At 43.1% G+C, this 16,894-nt stretch overlaps 1 protein-coding gene across 1 annotated transcript; it reads right to left on the bottom strand.

Annotated features, from left to right (window-relative positions):
* Positions 1-334: 334 nt before the first annotated feature.
* Positions 335-15,736, bottom strand: LOC132353883 (uncharacterized). The gene is made up of 4 exons (XM_059905379.1): positions 15,419-15,736; positions 12,558-12,684; positions 2,879-2,992; positions 335-465 (listed from the first exon to the last, which is right to left on the bottom strand). Exons 1-4 carry the CDS (start codon positions 15,734-15,736, stop codon positions 335-337), a joined length of 690 nt encoding a protein of 229 aa, XP_059761362.1.
* Positions 15,737-16,894: the final 1,158 nt, after the last annotated feature.

The following is a 16,894-nucleotide window of genomic DNA, read 5'->3' as shown; positions in this document are numbered from 1 at the left end:
AATTTATTTGGCAGTGTCGGGTCCTGGTTGCGGCACATGGGATCTTTGTTGTGGCGCACAGCCTCTAGAGTGTGTGGGCTCAGTAGTTGCGGCTTGCAGGTTTAGTTGCCCCACGGCATGGGGGATCTTAGTTCCCTGACCAGGGGTCGAACCCACATCCCCTGCACTGGAAGGTGGATTCTGAACCAAAGGCCCAACAAGGAAGTCCCATGAGGTAAATTCTTTAGGAAAGAATTTCCCAAATTCCTGGCACGAATAAGGTTCTTCCTGTGAACTCTAATAAGAACAAAAGGTGGAACTAGAAGTAAACAATTTCCCACATTCACAACACACATTAAGACCTTTCACCTCTGTCAACATGGATGTTGAAGGAGCGCAGGGCTCTGGGGAAAAGATTTCTCACATTCACTACCCTCATATGGCCTCGATCCTGTGTGAACTCTCTGATGATAACGGAGGCCGGACCTAGACGAAAAAGATTTCCTACATTCACTGCATTTATAAGGCTTTTCTCCAGTATGAATTCTACAGTGTTCAATGAGATAAGAATTTGCTCTAAAGGACTTCCCACATTCAGTGCATTCATAAGGACTTTGGTTAGTGTGAATTCTCTGATGTTCACGGAGAATGGAACTACAGATAAAAGATTTCCCACATTCACTACACTCATATGGCCTCAACCCTGTGTGAACTCTCTGATGATAATGGAAACCATACCTAGATGAAAAAGATTTCCCACATTCACTGCATTTATAAGGCTTTTCTCCAGTGTGAACTCTACAGTGTTCAATGAGAGAAGACTCTCTCCTAAAGGATTTCCTACATTCACTGCACTCATAAGGGCTTTCTCCAGTGTGAACTCCCTGATGATAATGAAGGTTCCTCCTAGTGGTAAAAGATTTCCCACACTCATTACACTCATAAGGCCTTTCTCCTGTGTGAACTCTCTGGTGTATAAGAAGGTAACATCTTTGGATAAAGGATTTCCCACATACACTGCACACATAAGGCCTTTCTCCTGTGTGAATTCTCTCATGTTTAATGAGGTTGCAACTAGAGAAAAAAGATTTCCCACATTCACTGCACACATAAGGCCTTTCTCCTGTGTGAATTCTCTTATGATTGCTGAGGCTGGAACGAGAGGAAAAAGATTTCCCACATTCACTGCACACATGAGGTCTTTCTCCTGTGTGAACTCTTTGGTGTATAAGAAAGTGACATCTTTGGATAAAGGATTTCCCACATTCAGTGCACACATAAGGCCTTTCTCCTGTGTGAATTCTCTTATGATTACTATGGTTGGAACTAGAGGAAAAAGATTTCCCACATTCACTGCACACATAAGGCCTTTCTCCTGTGTGAACTCTCTGATGATAACGGAGGGTGGAACCATAGGAAAACATTTTCCCACATACAGTGCACTCATAAGGCTTATCTCCAGCATGAGTCTTCTGATGATGACACAGGGCAGAGCTGGAGGTAAAACATTTTCTGCACTCACTGCACTCATAAGGCCTTTCTCCTGTGTGAACTCTCTGATGATAACGAAGGCCAGAGTGAGAGGTAAAAGACTTCCCACATTCACTACATTCATAAGGCCTTGATCCACTGTGAACTCTCTGATGATAATGGAAGCCAGGGCGAGATGTAAAAGATTTCCCACATTCACTACATTCATAAAGCCTTGATCCAGTGTGAACTCTCTGATGATAATGGAGGCCACGGCGAGACATAAAAGATTTCCCACATTCACTGCATTCATAAGGCCTTTTTCCACTATGAACCTTCCAGTGCTGAGTGAGGTAAGATTGATGACTAAAGGATTTCCAACACTCACTGCACTCATAAGGCCTTTTTCCTGTGTGAACTCTCCGGTAGAGAATGAGTGTCAAGCTATTGGTGAAAGATTTCCCACATTCACTGCAAGCAAAAGGCCTTTCCCCTTTATGTACTCGCTGGTGTAGGATGAGCACCAAGCTATTGGTAAAAGAGTTCCCACACTCACTCCAATCATAAGGCCTTTCTCCTGTGTGAACTCTCCAGTGTACAATGAGGTAAAATTTTCGTCTAAAAGATATCCCACATTGAGTACACTCATAACGCCTTTCTCCAGTGTGAACTGTCCATTCTCGAACTATGATGGATCTGCGGCTCAAAGACTGTGCACATTCACTGCACAAGTAACAATTTTCTCCAATGTGACTTCTCCAGGGATAAATAAGGACAAAGTTTTGGTTAAAGGATTTCCCACATCTGTTGCACTTGTACTGCCTTGTCCCAGTATGAATTCTTCGATGCAGATTGAGGGTTGAGGTTCGTCTGAAAGATTTGCCAGACTCACCACACACATGAAGCCTTTCCCCAGTATGCACTCTCTGGTGAACAACAAATGAGGATTTGTACCTGAATGTCTTCCCACATTCACTGCACACAAAACAATGTCTTCCAGGGTAGACACCCTGGTCCTGAACAAGTGTATGTTTCGGGCTGAAGGTTTTCTTGCATTCTCCCCGGCTGTAATGACTTCCTCTGCTTTGTAAAGTTGCCTCACGCTGGGCAATCTCATTTGGCTTCTCCCTGGTGTGAGTGGTCTGTGGCTGGAGATGTCCCAAGGTGGCCAGAAAGTCTTTCCCAACTTCCTCACAGGTAAAGGGCTTCCTTGACACATGGCATTTGCAGCTCTTCACAAACAAGGCCCTGACTACAGCGTTTCTGAAGGATTTCTCTTCCATGTGCTGCTTCTGGAGTTTTTGGAGGTTTGCACTAAAATGAAATTGTTTCATACATATTCTACACCCGAACACTTTCTGGCTGTGTTGTGTTTCTTCATGTTCAGCTAAGTGAAAAATACTTCTCAAGACCAGACTACACATCTCACCAGAGTGGTTCTTCTGGGAAAACGAAGGTGCCTTAGGAGTCCTGGCCTGTGACACGCTTATAGAAATGCTTCGTTCAAAGGGTGCTTCTGCATCCTCTGCTCCACAGCAGCAACCTGAATGCAAATAAATGGTGGTGAAATACATGCAAATAAACATGTTGACTTTATAGGGAGGGGGCAACATCATCATAAAGGTAATGTGTCACATCTAGGAATGAGTCTACAGGATGCTTTTCCAGAAAGGAGATTTGTAATTCCACTGGGGAAGCGGCTACTAGGCATGAATGTGCCTCTAAGGCAAAAGAATGGTACACTACACCAGGGGAAGGACATTAGGATAGGGTGCAGCACCAAGTAGAGAGGCATATTCTAGAACTTGTTCATATGCCAGAGGATTCCTGCAGGACCTATTCTGCTAGTGACGTGACACTGTGTAGAAGCATATGTCCAAACCCAGGAGAAACCAACTGCTGTAGAATAGCTGCTGTTCAAGGCCAATTTAAGGATGTGTGGACACCTCATAGCACATGTGGACAAAAGTTGCAGAGCAAGAGACGAGGAGGTATGAGAGAATGGCTGAGATTTGAAGTCCAGAGACATGGTGCTTGTCCCTGGGCTGGAAGTCAGAGTAGATATCACAGTGGAGTAAAACTGACTAGTCAGCACAGCATTAACAGTGGGGAAGGGAGGTACACATGGGCTGTGGTGTGGGCAACAACCAAAAAAATACTGGGTAAATGAGAAACATTCCTGGTATGATGTGAACACAGTACTGATGTCACACCCTCCAGCTTCACCAGGACAAGGTACCTGTGAGTTCACCTTGCAGCCTTGGCTATTGAGAATCCCTATAATTTTTGGTGTCCCTGACCTCAGCTGACAGATGCAGAACCATTACATGGCTGGTCCCTTCTGAGAGCTCAAATTGCCACACCCCACCTAGCCAGTGACCTTGTATCCAACCCAAGTTAAGGTCTTTCCCTACCAAAACCAGTCTGAAAATCCGGATGATGTGACTGATCCATCAAATGCAGAAACATGAACAAAAGGCTCTAAGAAACATGAAATATCAAGGAAACAAGACATCACCAAAGGAGCACAAGTTTCCAGCAAGTGAATCCAAAGAAATGCATATCTATAAACAACTGGACAAAGATTTCAAAATAAATGTTTTAAGGAAGCTCAGTCAGCTCCAGGAGAACACAAACAGAAACTCAATCAAAGTAGGAAAAAAATACACAAACAAATCAACAGGTTCCAAGAATGGGAGTTCCCTGGCAGTCCAGTGGTTAGGGCTTCACATTCCAATGCAGGGGGCACGGGTTCCATCCCCCGTCAAGGAACTAAGATGCTGCGTGCCACATGGTGCGGCCAAAAAACAAAAAACAAGAAGTTCCAAGATACAAAAAAAAAAAAAAGAAAAAGGAATTAAATTTTGGAGCTGAAGAACACAATGAATGAAATGAAAAATACAACAGAGACCAGCCAACTTGATCAAGTAGGAGAAAAATCTGTGACCTTGAATCAGGTGATTTCAAATCATCCAGCTAGAGGGATAAAAGACTGAAGAAAGCTTATGTAAATTATGGGATGCCATCAATGGAAATAATATTCACATTGTAGAAGTGCCACAAGGAGAAGTAATGGAGAAAGGAGCAAAAAGCTTATTTAAATAAAAAATGGTGGAAACAATCAACCAAATCAGGAGAGAGAGGTGAGGATATGTAGGTACATGATGTGCATAGGTCCCCATCCAGATTCAATCCAACAAGATCTTCACTGAGACAGTGAAATGAAAGTCTGAAAAGTCAAAGACAAAGAATTTTGAAAGCAGCAAAAGAAAAGAAACTCATCACATACAAGAGAACCCCTGTAAGGCTATAAGCACATTTCTCAGCAGAACCCATGCAGACCAGGAGAGAGTGGGACATTAAATTCAAAATGCAGAAGGAAAAAAAAACTACCAACTAAGGAATACTTTATCTGGCAAAGCTGTCCTTCAGAAATGAAGGAGTGATAAAAACTCTCCAACATAAACAAAAGCTGGGAGAGTTCATCACCATTCAACCTGCCTTACCAGAAATGCTAAATGGAGCTTTTCAAGCTGAAAAGAGAACACTAATTAGTAACAGGAAGATATACAAAAATATGAGGCACAGTGGTAAAGGTTAAGTATATACTCAAATTCAGAATATGCTAACACTGTAACTTGGTGGTGTGGTAATCATTTAATACTAGTATAAATGACAAAAGACAAAAATATTAAAAATTAATACAGCCACAATTATTTCTTAATGACTACAAGTATAAAAAGATATAAACTGTCACATCAAAAACATAAATTCAGGGACTTCCCTGGTGGAACAATGGTTAAGAATCCACCTGCCAATGCAGGGGACATGGGTTCGAGCCGTGGTCTGGGAAGAACCCACATGCTATGGAGCAACTAAGCCCGTGCGCCACAACTACTGAGCCTGAGCTCTAGAGCCTGCATGCCACAACTACTGAAGCCCGCATGCCTAGAGCCTATGCTCTGTAACAAGAGAAGCCACTGCAATGAGAAGCCCGCACACTGCAACGAAGAGTAGCCCCTGCTCACCGCAACTGGAGAGAAAAGCTCACACGCAGCAACAAAGACCCAACACAGCCAAAAATAAGAAAATAAAAAAAATAAATAAATGCAAAAGGGGTGAGATACTAAAAGGGGACTTTTCCCCCTTTTATTTATTTATTTTTATTGAAGTATAGTTGATTTACAATGTTGTATTAATTATTGCTATAAAGCAAAGTGATTCAGTTATACATATATATACATTCTTTTTTTAAAATATTCTTTTCCTTTATGGCTTATCAGAGGATACTGGATATATACTTCTCTGTACTATACGGTAAGACTTTGTTGTTTATTCATTCTAGATATAAAAGCTTACACCTGGGAATTCCCTGGTGGTCCAGCAGTTAAGAATCCGCCCTCCAGGGCTTCCCTGGTGGCGCAGTGGTTGAGAGTCTGCCTGCCAATGCAGGGGACGCAGGTTCGGGCCCTGGTCTGGGGGGATCCCGCGTGCCGCGGAGCAGCTGGGCCCGTGGGCCACAGTTGCTGGGCCTGTGCGTCTGGAGCCTGTGCTCCGCAGCAGGAGAGGCCTTGATGGTGGGGAGCCCGCGCGCCGCGATGAGGAGTGGCCCCCGCCCGGCAGAACAGGAGAGGGCCCTCGCACAGGAACGAGGACCCAACACAGCTAAAAATTAAAAAAAAAAAAAAAATTAAAAAAAAAAAAAAAGAATCCGCCCTCCAATGCAGGGGATGTGGGTTTGATCCCTGGTCGGGGAACTAAGATCCCACATGCCACGGGGCAACTAAGACCACGTGGCTCAGCTAGAGACCCTGCGTGCCGCAAACTATAGAATCCATGCACTCTGTAGTCCACATGCCACAACTGCACAGCCCGCACTCTCTGGAGCCCGTAATCACAACTAGAGAGAAGCCTGCGTGCCACAACAAAGATCCCGCGTGTCGCCATTAAGACCCAACACAGCCAAAATAAACAAATAAATAAATTAAAAAAAAAAAAAACAACAGCTTACACCTGCTAATCCCAACCTCCCACTCCATCCCTTCCCCAACCCCCTCCCTATTAGCAACCACCAGTCTGTTCTCTATCTCTGTGATTCTGTTGCTGTTTCACAGATAGGTTCATTTGTGTCATACATTAGCCTCCACATATAAGTGACATCATATGTTATTTGTCTTTCTCTTTCTGACTTACTTCACTTAGTATGATAATCTCTAGGTCCATCTATATTGCTGCAAATGTCAAACTTCCTTCTTTATGGCTGAGTAGTATCCCATCGTATATGCTGGGTTGGCCAAAAAGTTCGTTTGGGTTTTTCTATAAGATGTTATGGAAAAACCCGAATGAACTTTTTGTCCAACCCAATATATACCACATCTTTTTAAACCGTTCATCTATTGATGGGCATTTAGGTTGTTTCCATGTCTTGGCTATTGTGAATAGTGCTGCTATGAACATTTGGGTGCATATATCTTTTTGAATTATGTTTTGTATGGATATATGCCCAAGAGAGGGATTGCTGGATCATATGGTAATTCTTTTAGCTTTCTGAGGAACCTCCATACTGTTTTCCACAGTGGCTACACCAACTTACATTTCCAACAACAGTGTAGGAGGGTTCTAAAATGGGACTTTTTGTATAGAACTGACATTAAGTTGTTATCAGCTTAAAATACTGTTATGCTTCATGCAAACCTGATGGTAAACACAAAAGCAAAAACCTACAGTAGATACACAAAAGAGAAAGAGAAAGGAATCAAAGAACACTGCTACCGAAAACCATCAAATCACAAAGGAAGAAAGTGAGAAAGAAAAAAAGGAACTAAGGAACTACAAAAATTAACAATATGGCAATTAGAAAGTCCTTACAAAATTCTCTCCATTCAGAAGACACACAGTGGCTGAGGATAAAGCCTTCAAGAGACTCGCTTCAGCTTTAAGGACACAAATAAGCTGAAAGAGAAGGAACTGAAAAAAAACTCCATACAAATGGAAACCAAAAATCAGTAGCTTATTCTTATAAATAGCCTACATTTAGGCAAGAAAAATAAACTTCAACTCAAAACCTATCACAAGAGACAAAGAAAGTGATTAAATAATAATAAAGGTGTTGACTCATCAAGAGAACAGAACATATTATAAGTAATATGCATCTAACACCAGGGCACTTAAATGTATAAGGCAAACATTAAGAAAGTGGAAAGTAGAAAAGAAAGCAATGAAATAGTATTAGCAGACTCCAATACCCATCTTTTGAGAATGGGTAGATTAACCAAATAGAAAATCAATAAGGAAATATTTAATGACATTTTAGCTCAAACATTGACCAAATACTGAATGGAACTTTAGACCACCTCAACCTAACAAACATACACAGAACATGCAATTCAACTACAGCAGAATACATTCTTTTCAAGTGGACACAGAACACTCTCTAAGAGAGATCATATGTTAGGTCACAAAACAAGTCTTAACACATTTAAGAAGACTGAAATCATATCAAGAATCTTATCCAGCCATAAGGGTTGGAAACTAAAAATCAGTAACATAATATATTTGTGAATGCAGGAAAGTTCAAACATATATGAACATTAAACAACACATTCCTGGGACTTCCCTGGTGGCGCAGTGGATAAGACTCCACGCCCCCAATGCAGGGGGCCCAGGTTCAATCCCTGGTCAGGGAACTAGATCCCACATGCATGCCGCAACTAAGAGTTCACATGCCACAACTAAGGAGCCCATGTGCCGCAACTAAGGAGCCGGCAAGCCTCAACTAAGGAGCACACATGCTGCAACTAAGACCCCATGCAACCAAATAAATAAATAAATGAATATTAAAAAAAAAAAAAACACATTCCTGAACCATTAGTGTGTTGAAGAAACAAAATCAGAAGGAAAAGTAAAATTATCTTGAGACAAAGTAAAATGGATCAAAACATACCAAAACTAATGAGATGTAGCAAAAGAATTTCTAAAAGTAAACCTGATAGCAATAAATGTCTATATTAAGGAAAAAGAAAAATCTCAAATACAGAAACTCACTTTACACCACAAGGAACTAGGAAAAAAACAACTAAGCTCAAATGTAGAAGGAAGGAAATAACAAGGGTCAGAGCAGAAATAAAATACAGACTGAAGAAACAATAGTAAGGTTAACAAAGCTAAGAGCTGGTTTTTGAAAAGAACCAAAATTGACAAACCTTCAGCTACATTAAATTAGAAAAGAGGAGACTCAAATAAATGAAATCAGAAATGGAGGAGATATTACAACTGATACTATAGATACACAAAGATCATAAAAAACTATAATGAACAATTAAATGACAACAAACTGGATAAAGTAGAAGAAATTCTTTGAAACAAACAACTTAGCAACACTAAATCATGAAGAAAAAAATCTGAATAGGTCAGTAACAAGTAAGGAAACTGAATCATTAATCAAAAATCTCCCAACAAGGGCTTCCCTGGTGGCGCAGTGGTTGAGAATCTGCCTGCCAATGCAGGGGACAGGGGTTTGAGCCCTGGTCTGGGAAGATCCCACATGCCGCGGAGCAACTGGGCCCATGAGCCACAACTACTGAGCCTGCGCGTCTGGAACCTGTGCTCCGCAACAAGAGAGGCCGCGATAGTGAGAGGCCCGTGCACCGCGATGAAGAGTGGCCCCCACTCGCTGCAACTAGAGAAAGCCCTCGCACAGAAACGGAGACCCAACACAGCCAAAAATAAATAAATAAATTTATATATATATAAAAAAAGACATATAGTATATTTATTTAAAAAAAAAATCTCCCAACAAGCTAAGCAACAAGGATATATTTTACAGCACAGAGAAATACAGCCATTGTTTGCCTTCCTTCCTTCCTTCCTCCCTCCCTCCCTTCCTTGGGTCTTCATTGCTGCATGCGGGCTTTCTCTAGTTCCAGTGAGGGGAGGCTACTCCTTGTTGCAGCGCGCAGGATTCTCATTGCAGTGGCTTCTCTTGTTGTGGAGCACGGGCTTTAGGCGCACGGGCTTCAGTAGTTGTGGTATGTGGGCTCAGAAGTTGTGGCTCATGGGCTCTAGAGCACAGGCTCAGTAGTTGTGGCGCACAGGCTTAATTACTCTGCAGCATGTGGGATCTTCCCAGACCTGGGCTCGAACCCATATCCCCTGCACTGGCAGGTGGATTCTTAACAACTGCACCCACGCAGTGCAACGAAGAAGCCCATGCGCCCAGAGCCTGTGCTCCGCAACAAGAGAAGCCACTGCAATGAGAAGCCACTGACCACAATGAAGAGTAGCCCCCACTCGCCACAACTAGAGAAAGCCCGCACACAGCAACAAAGACCCAATGCAGCCAAAAATAAATAAATAAATTTATTTAAAAAAAAAAAAAAAAAGATGCTCACTGTCCTCATTTCTATTCAATATTGTTCTGGAAGGCATACCCAGAACACTTGGTCAAGAGAAAAAAGTAATAATAATAAAATCTTAAAAGAAGTAAAACTGAGTCTGCAGAAGGCATGATCTTATATATAGAGTACCCTAAAGACTCTCCCCTAAAAGTGTTACAAATATTAAACAAATTCAGTAAAGTTGCAGGACACAAAATCAATATGCAAAAATCAGTTGCATTTCTATAAACTAAGAATGAAATATCGGAATAAGAAACTATGAATAAATTTAACCAAGAAAGTAAAAGATCTGGACTCTGAAAATTGTAAGACACTGATAAAAGCAAGTGACACAAATAAATGAAAAGATATCCAATGTCCTTGTATAGGAAGAATTAATAATGTTACAATGTCCACACTACACAATGCGATATACAGATTCAATACAATTCCTATCAAAATCACAATGGAATTTTTCACAGAAATAGAACATGAATCCTAAAGCCACAAATGACCTCAAAGAGTCAAAGCAATCTTGAGCAAGAAGATCAGAGCTGAAGATATCAAACTTCCTGATTTTGAAATACATTGTGAAGCTGCAGTAATCAAAACAGTATGGTACTGTCATAAAAACAGACACACAGAGGAATGGAACAGGATAAAGAACCCAGGAAAAAGTCCCAGACATATATGGTAAACTAATTTTTGACAAGGGTGCAAAGAACACAGGATGGGGAAAGAACAGTCTCTTCAATAAAAGGTGTTGGGAAAACTGGATATTCACATGCAAAACAATGAAACCTGGCCCCTACTACTAATAATTAACTCAGAGTAGATTGAAGAGTTAAACAGAAGACATGAAAATGTAAAACTCCTTGGGGGAAAAAAACAGGGAATACGCTACTTGGCAGTTGTCTTGGTAATGATTTTTTTTTTAATACAACATGAAATGTACAGGGAAAAAAAATAACAAGTGAAACTGCATCAACCGAAAAAGCTTTTCTGCACAGCAAAAGAAACAATCAAAAAAATTAAAATGCCACTTACAGAATGGGAGAAAATATTTGCAAGCCATGTACCTAATAAAGGGATAATATTTTAAACACGTAATGTACTCATACAAATCAGCAGAAACAGAACAATCTGATTAAAATATGGGCAGAGGGTCTTAACTAAGCAAACTGTTTCTTGGTGTGCTCTCCCACTTGCTGTTGTGCTATGTCTCTAGCAATAAACTTTGTACCTGTTTTTACAAAATAAAAATATGGGCAGAGGATCTGATTAGGCATTATTCCAAAGATGATATACAAATGGCTAACAAATATATGAAAAATTGTTCTTCCTCACTAATCATCAGGGAAATGTAAATCCAAACCACAATGAGATATTACTATATAACTGTTAGGATGGCTATCATCAAAAAGACAAGAGGGTGGGATGAATTGGGAGATTGGGATTGACATATATACACTACTGATACTGTGTATAAAGTAGGTAACTAATGAGAACATACTGTATAGCACAGGTAACTCTACTCAATGCTCTATGGTGACCTAAATGAGAAGGAAATCCAAAAAATAGGGGATATATGTATATGTATAGCTGATGCACTTTGCTGTACAGTACAAACTAACACAATACTGTAAAGCACCAATACTCCAGGAAAGAAAGAAAAAGAAAGAGAGAGAGAGAGGAAGGAAGGAAGGAAGGAAGGAAGGAAGGAAGGAAGAAAGAAAGGAAAGAAAGAAAGAAAGAAAGAAAGAAAGAAAGAAAGAAAGAGAAAGAAAGAAAAGAAAGAAAGAAAGAAAGAAAGAGAGAGAGAGAAAGGAAGGAAGGAAGGAAGGAAGGAAGGAAAGAAGAAAGAAAAGGGAAGGGAGGGAGGGAAGGAGGGAAGGAGGGAGGGAGGGAGGAAGAAAGAAAGAGGTAAGGGTTGGCAAAGATATACAGATAAGGGAACCCTTGTACACTTGGTAGCAAGATAAACTGGTACAGGCATTATGAATAAACAGTATGGAAGTTCCTCAAAAATTCAAAACAGAACTATCATACAATCCAGCAGTCCCACTGCTTGGAATATAGCCAAAAGAAATGAAATCCAAAGGGGAAAAGATAACCTGCACTGTCACGTTCACAGCAGCATTATGGATAATACACAAGATATGGAAACAACCTGAGTGTCCACCCACGTAGGGATGGATAAACAAGGTGTGATATACTCACACATACACATGCATGCCTTGAATATTATTTAGCCTTAAAAACAAAGGAAGTCCTGCCATATGGGACAACATGGACGAACCAGACGGACATTATTCCAAATAATGTATGATATCACTTACATGTAGAATTTAAAACAAACAAAATTGTTGAACTCACAGAAACAGAGAGTAGAAGGCCAGGGGCTGTGGGATAGGAGAAATGGGAAGTTGTTGCTCGAAAAGCACAAACCTTCAGTTACAAGATGGTACAGATCATTAAACGCACTGCAGGACTACAGACCTCAAATTCTTCCCAGTGAGGATCCGGTACAGCAAATATTGGGGTTGCAGGGGAGAGAAGAATGGAGTGCGAACAACCCAGGCATACCTACCACAGCAACTATCCAGAAAGCTGGGGAAACAAGCAGTGCCTGAGGTCCACATGTCACAAGGACAGAGCACCCCCACAGAAAAGGGGGGTGAGCCAGAATACAGAGCTCACTCCAGGTCACTGGGAAGGCTGTGAGAGTCTTACCCAGTGAGGATATGAGTGTAAAGTTTTCCAGCATCACATCGTGGTACAAGTGCCTCTGAACCTCATCAAGGAGCCTCCATTCCTCCCACGAGAAGTACACGGCAATGTCTTCAAAGGTCATACTATCCTGTCAACATGGGGACAGATGAAACAATGAACACTCTGAGAACCCACAGTCCATCACCACACAATCTACCCCACTATCATCCTCCTCCCAAGCTTCCCACCTCAAAGGAGATACCAGGACCTGGTGCTACTGATGCTCACTCTCTCCTCAGGTGCCATGAACCACTGTGTTCAGCCCTCAGCAATAACAGTCAGGGAGACATATAGATGCCATGTAAGCTCTGGGCCTGGCTAGCAGAGCCCCATCCCTCCTGCCAAGCAATTCCCCTGGAGTCTCCCAGACTGTACATACAAGACACAGTCAAACCTGGGCTCATGCTTCACCATTAAGTCCCCAATACCAGGGCCATGGGGCTATCAACACATCATTCTGTAGACTCTCACTCTCTAACATCATCACTCCCCAGGGCTACACTCCCAGTTTTGCCACCTCCCTGTTCTACAACACAGGCATTTCCCTCTACTGACTCATAAACGTGGCCCATAGCTTCCAGAGAGTCCTTGACACTCAAACACGACTCAGTACCATCCGAGACCTCTGATGAATCCCAATACCAGGGAAAGTCCCACATGCAGCTTAGCAGGCCTCTCCACCTGCTTCTGATCCTTGCTTCAATATTAGCCACTCAGAACCACATGTGAATTACAGACACCCATGACATTCTTCTACTTCTGTGATGCACTGTCTGATTGCCTGTCCCCTCAACAGTCACAACCCTCCTCTCTCTACTCAAACTTCCTCACAACCCCAGCCCTTACAATCTCCCTGCCAGGCATAACGACTTTCACAAATGACTCCATTTACCCTGGATCTTATCCACCAGCAAGACTAAAACACTCTAGACCCCAACAAGGCTCACTACACAATTCTGGAGAATCTGGACAGTAGTGAATTAGCAGGAGCCCTGGCCTCAGTGTCAAATTGTCTCAATTATTTCTCTGCCTCCCAAACCACGTATTTTGCACCCATTCATCCCATGGTAGCCTTGGTCACCTGCCAGATCATCTTCTCTCCCAGACAATCCAGAGCCATTCTCTCTCTCACCTGTGTTTGTTATAGTCAGGAACCTCAACCAGGTGCTAAGCAAGAGAACCACTCCTCGGCATGCACCCTAGTCTTTCTGATGCGCTAATAGCATTACGACTCTAACCTGCATTCTACTTTTGAAATGTCATCCACATCTCTGCTCTGGTCCTTATAATAGCCACCACTCTTGAAAGTCTCCATCCGGAGCCCTTCCCTAAATTTCAGACATATATGTCCAGCTGCCCATTTGATGGCTCCACTCACTGTACTCTGAAACACCCCAGACCCATAAAAAGACCAAAACAAAATTTCTGATATGCACAAGGAAATAAACATATTGCATCTGTCACATCCAAGTTGATGAAGGATCCGTTCCTTCAGCTCCTAGGGCCAAAAACCCTGGAGTCATCCCTAACCTCTCCCTTACCTACAACATCCAAAAATCTACTTGGCTCTTTTTAAAAAATGTACTTAGAATCCAAACTTGTCTCCTACCTTCATGGCCACAGTTCTGTTCCTTCAACACTCACCTGGATTACAACAGTAACCTCATCCTGGGCTCACTGCCTCCTTCCTTAACTCCATAGTCTTTTCTCTTCTCTCCAGCCAAATGGAGCCTACTGAACCCTGGTTAGTACCAACACTTCCTCTTATTCAAACCTCTCATTACTTCCATAAATGATGCCCAACTTCTCAGACAGCCACATCATAGGCCTAATTACCAGGTCCCCTGCTCTTTGTTCCTAACCGAAAGAATGAAGACCTGCTGTACCCTGTTCCCAACTCAGTCACACCTCCAAGCATTTGCACATGCTAGTATCTGCTCCTGGGATAACCTTCCGTACAGGTTCCAACAGTTTACACAGGTTGTCAGGAAAGTGAACACCTGTATGTTACCCTTGTCCTGCACACAGGACCCACAGCTTGAGAACATCCTCAGGGCCCGCAGAGCTAAGAGCTGAGACTATATCAAGGGAAGACTCTCAAGACACAATACCCAGCCACTCTATGGGTGGTGTCACTACCAGTGAGGGACTGGGACACCCTCTCCTGCCTTGTGTAGGATCCCTAAGTGCTTTTGCAACGTTCAGAACACGTGGGAAGTGGAAGGCAACCATGGCTGGGCTCCATGTGCGCAGGACTCCCCTGTATTCCCACCCAACCCTGGAACCTGGACCTCGGGTAACTTACTAACGTCTGGGTTTCAATCTTAGAGCTGCCTCTTACCAGATCTCTGACCTTGGACAAAGGCTCTACTTCTCTCTGTCTCAATGTCTTCGTTACCCACATTCCAGTCTGTTCCCTCTCTGAGCAGCATTTTGATAACTTTTAAAACCCTAACACATAATGTGTCCCTCTTCTGTCCACTAACCTCCACGGCCTCCAGGTCCCTCAGAAAAGGGAACAACCTCTCTGCCGGTCCAGGTGCCACTCCGGCTCACTCTGTTTCCTGCAGACATCAGATGGACCCCAGGTTTCCCGAATCCTCCCGCCTCAGCCCGACCTCCAAGATTTTGCACCTGCCGGTCCCTCCGCATGCCACCCTCTCCCACGCGCCATCACACTGTCAGAAACAGGGCCCCACCCAGGACCGCCTCACAGTCCTGGACACAGCCTGGGCCGCGGGCACATGAGCAGGCGCCCCGCACTCGGGGCTTTAGTGTCCGGTGGGGTGAGGGCGGTGAGGGCCCGGAGGCCGAGCGTCTACCTGAGGTGGGTCCCTCAGCGCCGCCGCCGCAGACGCCATAGCAGTCCGTGGGCGGAACGGGGCCGTGAGCATCGAGAGAGGAGGTGGGACGCAGACACGGCGGTCCGTCTCCCGGGCCTGACGCGGGGCACTCCGGGCGGTGTCGCCGAAACTCAGATCCGCCTCTGTGGCGCGCGGACAGCGCCTCCTCTCGCATTTTTTCAGTCCCGTCACCCCGTTGCCCCGTAGCGAGAACAGACCCAGGGCAGTTAAAATGGCCGCCACGAGGAGGAGGCCGGAAGTCCTGCCCCGACGTGAAGAATTCTCCCGGAAATGCATTTATCCTGGTGTGCCTTGGCTCACCTCGGTGCAGGATCTTCCGGGTAATGTAGTTCGCAGGGCTTTAGAAGCCGCCGCAAAGGGGGTTCTCCTTTCTGACCGACCAGAACTTTTGCCACGCGGCACCGGGAGGGATGCTGGAAAACAATCATCCTACCTCAAGGAAGGGAGGGGCTCTGTTCATTGTTAAGTGCAGCAAAGTGACAAAATGTCAGACTTCGTGATGCTCAGTCAGCTCCCAGAAAGTAAAAATATTATTTGAGATGCTCTCAAATGTACAGATCTAAATGGCCATATTATTATAGAGTCGTTCAGACATGACTCAGCGCGTAGCTGGACACATTATATAACTGTTCTTCAAATGCATGTATCTGAAGCCATAGTCAGTTTTCTGAGTTGTATTATGATAGGCTATGAGCAAGAGAAATCAGTCCGTACAGTGCCATGACTGTGAAGAAAGAAGATGGATATTCTAAATTAGGTGGACAAGCAGGAGTTTTACCTCCGGTTCCACACAAAGCTTCTCTCTTGCCTATAGAGTCGGTGATTGTGTCCTACCCATTAAGAAACACTTTCATCCATATAATATCTTATTCCATTTCCTAACATAAACTCAATTCCTTTTAGTGTACAGACATCTATCTCAAACGGAGAGCAACTTAACTAATGTCATTGTAGTATGGGCCAATAGCTGCAACTTTCAAAGTCACAGCACGTGTGGAAGGGAGTATCTGAACACTCATATAAAGGAGGGTGTCTTAAGCTTATGATCTCGTGTCCTTGCTGGTAAGTGATTATCATTTTACAGTGATTGCAGGTAGAGTTCTTCATGGGGAAATGAGATAATATCAGAAAAAGAGTTTTGAAATGCAGGTGTTGGAAAGTTATTAATATTTATGTAGTTATTCAAAGACAGGGGCAGATATCGCTCTGGGGAAATAGTAGATGATGTTGAAGACAGTTAATACTTCAGAGAACTTTTGGTAGGGCTTTTATTCTTGAAAACATTAATACCGGCTTGGAGAAAGAATTGGAGTGGACGTTAAGAGTAGTCAGACCAGTAAAAGTGAACAAGAATTTCGGGTGCCATGTTTATTCACGGTTCTAATAAATTTTCATTGAACAAAATACTCAGTGTCAGGCACTGTTTCAGGTGCA

The sequence above is a fragment of the Balaenoptera ricei genome, chromosome 19 (genome assembly GCF_028023285.1).
Source record: "Balaenoptera ricei isolate mBalRic1 chromosome 19, mBalRic1.hap2, whole genome shotgun sequence".
Classification (NCBI taxonomy): domain Eukaryota; kingdom Metazoa; phylum Chordata; class Mammalia; order Artiodactyla; family Balaenopteridae; genus Balaenoptera; species Balaenoptera ricei.
The sequence above is the reverse complement of the archived record's forward strand: the minus strand, read 5'-3'. Positions and strand labels throughout refer to the sequence as shown.

Excerpts from the sequence above, each read along its gene's own strand:
- LOC132353883 (XM_059905379.1), bottom strand. The coding sequence starts at position 15,736 with ATGCATTTCCGGGAGAATTCTTCACGTCGGGGCAGGACTTCCGGCCTC. Across the intron at positions 12,685-15,418 it reads CGCTGAGGGACCCACCTCAG|GATAGTATGACCTTTGAAGA; the intron begins GTAGACGCTCGG and ends CCATGTTGACAG. Across the intron at positions 466-2,878 it reads TTCCCAGAAGAACCACTCTG|GTCCGGCCTCCGTTATCATC; the intron begins GTGAGATGTGTA and ends TTTTTCGTCTAG.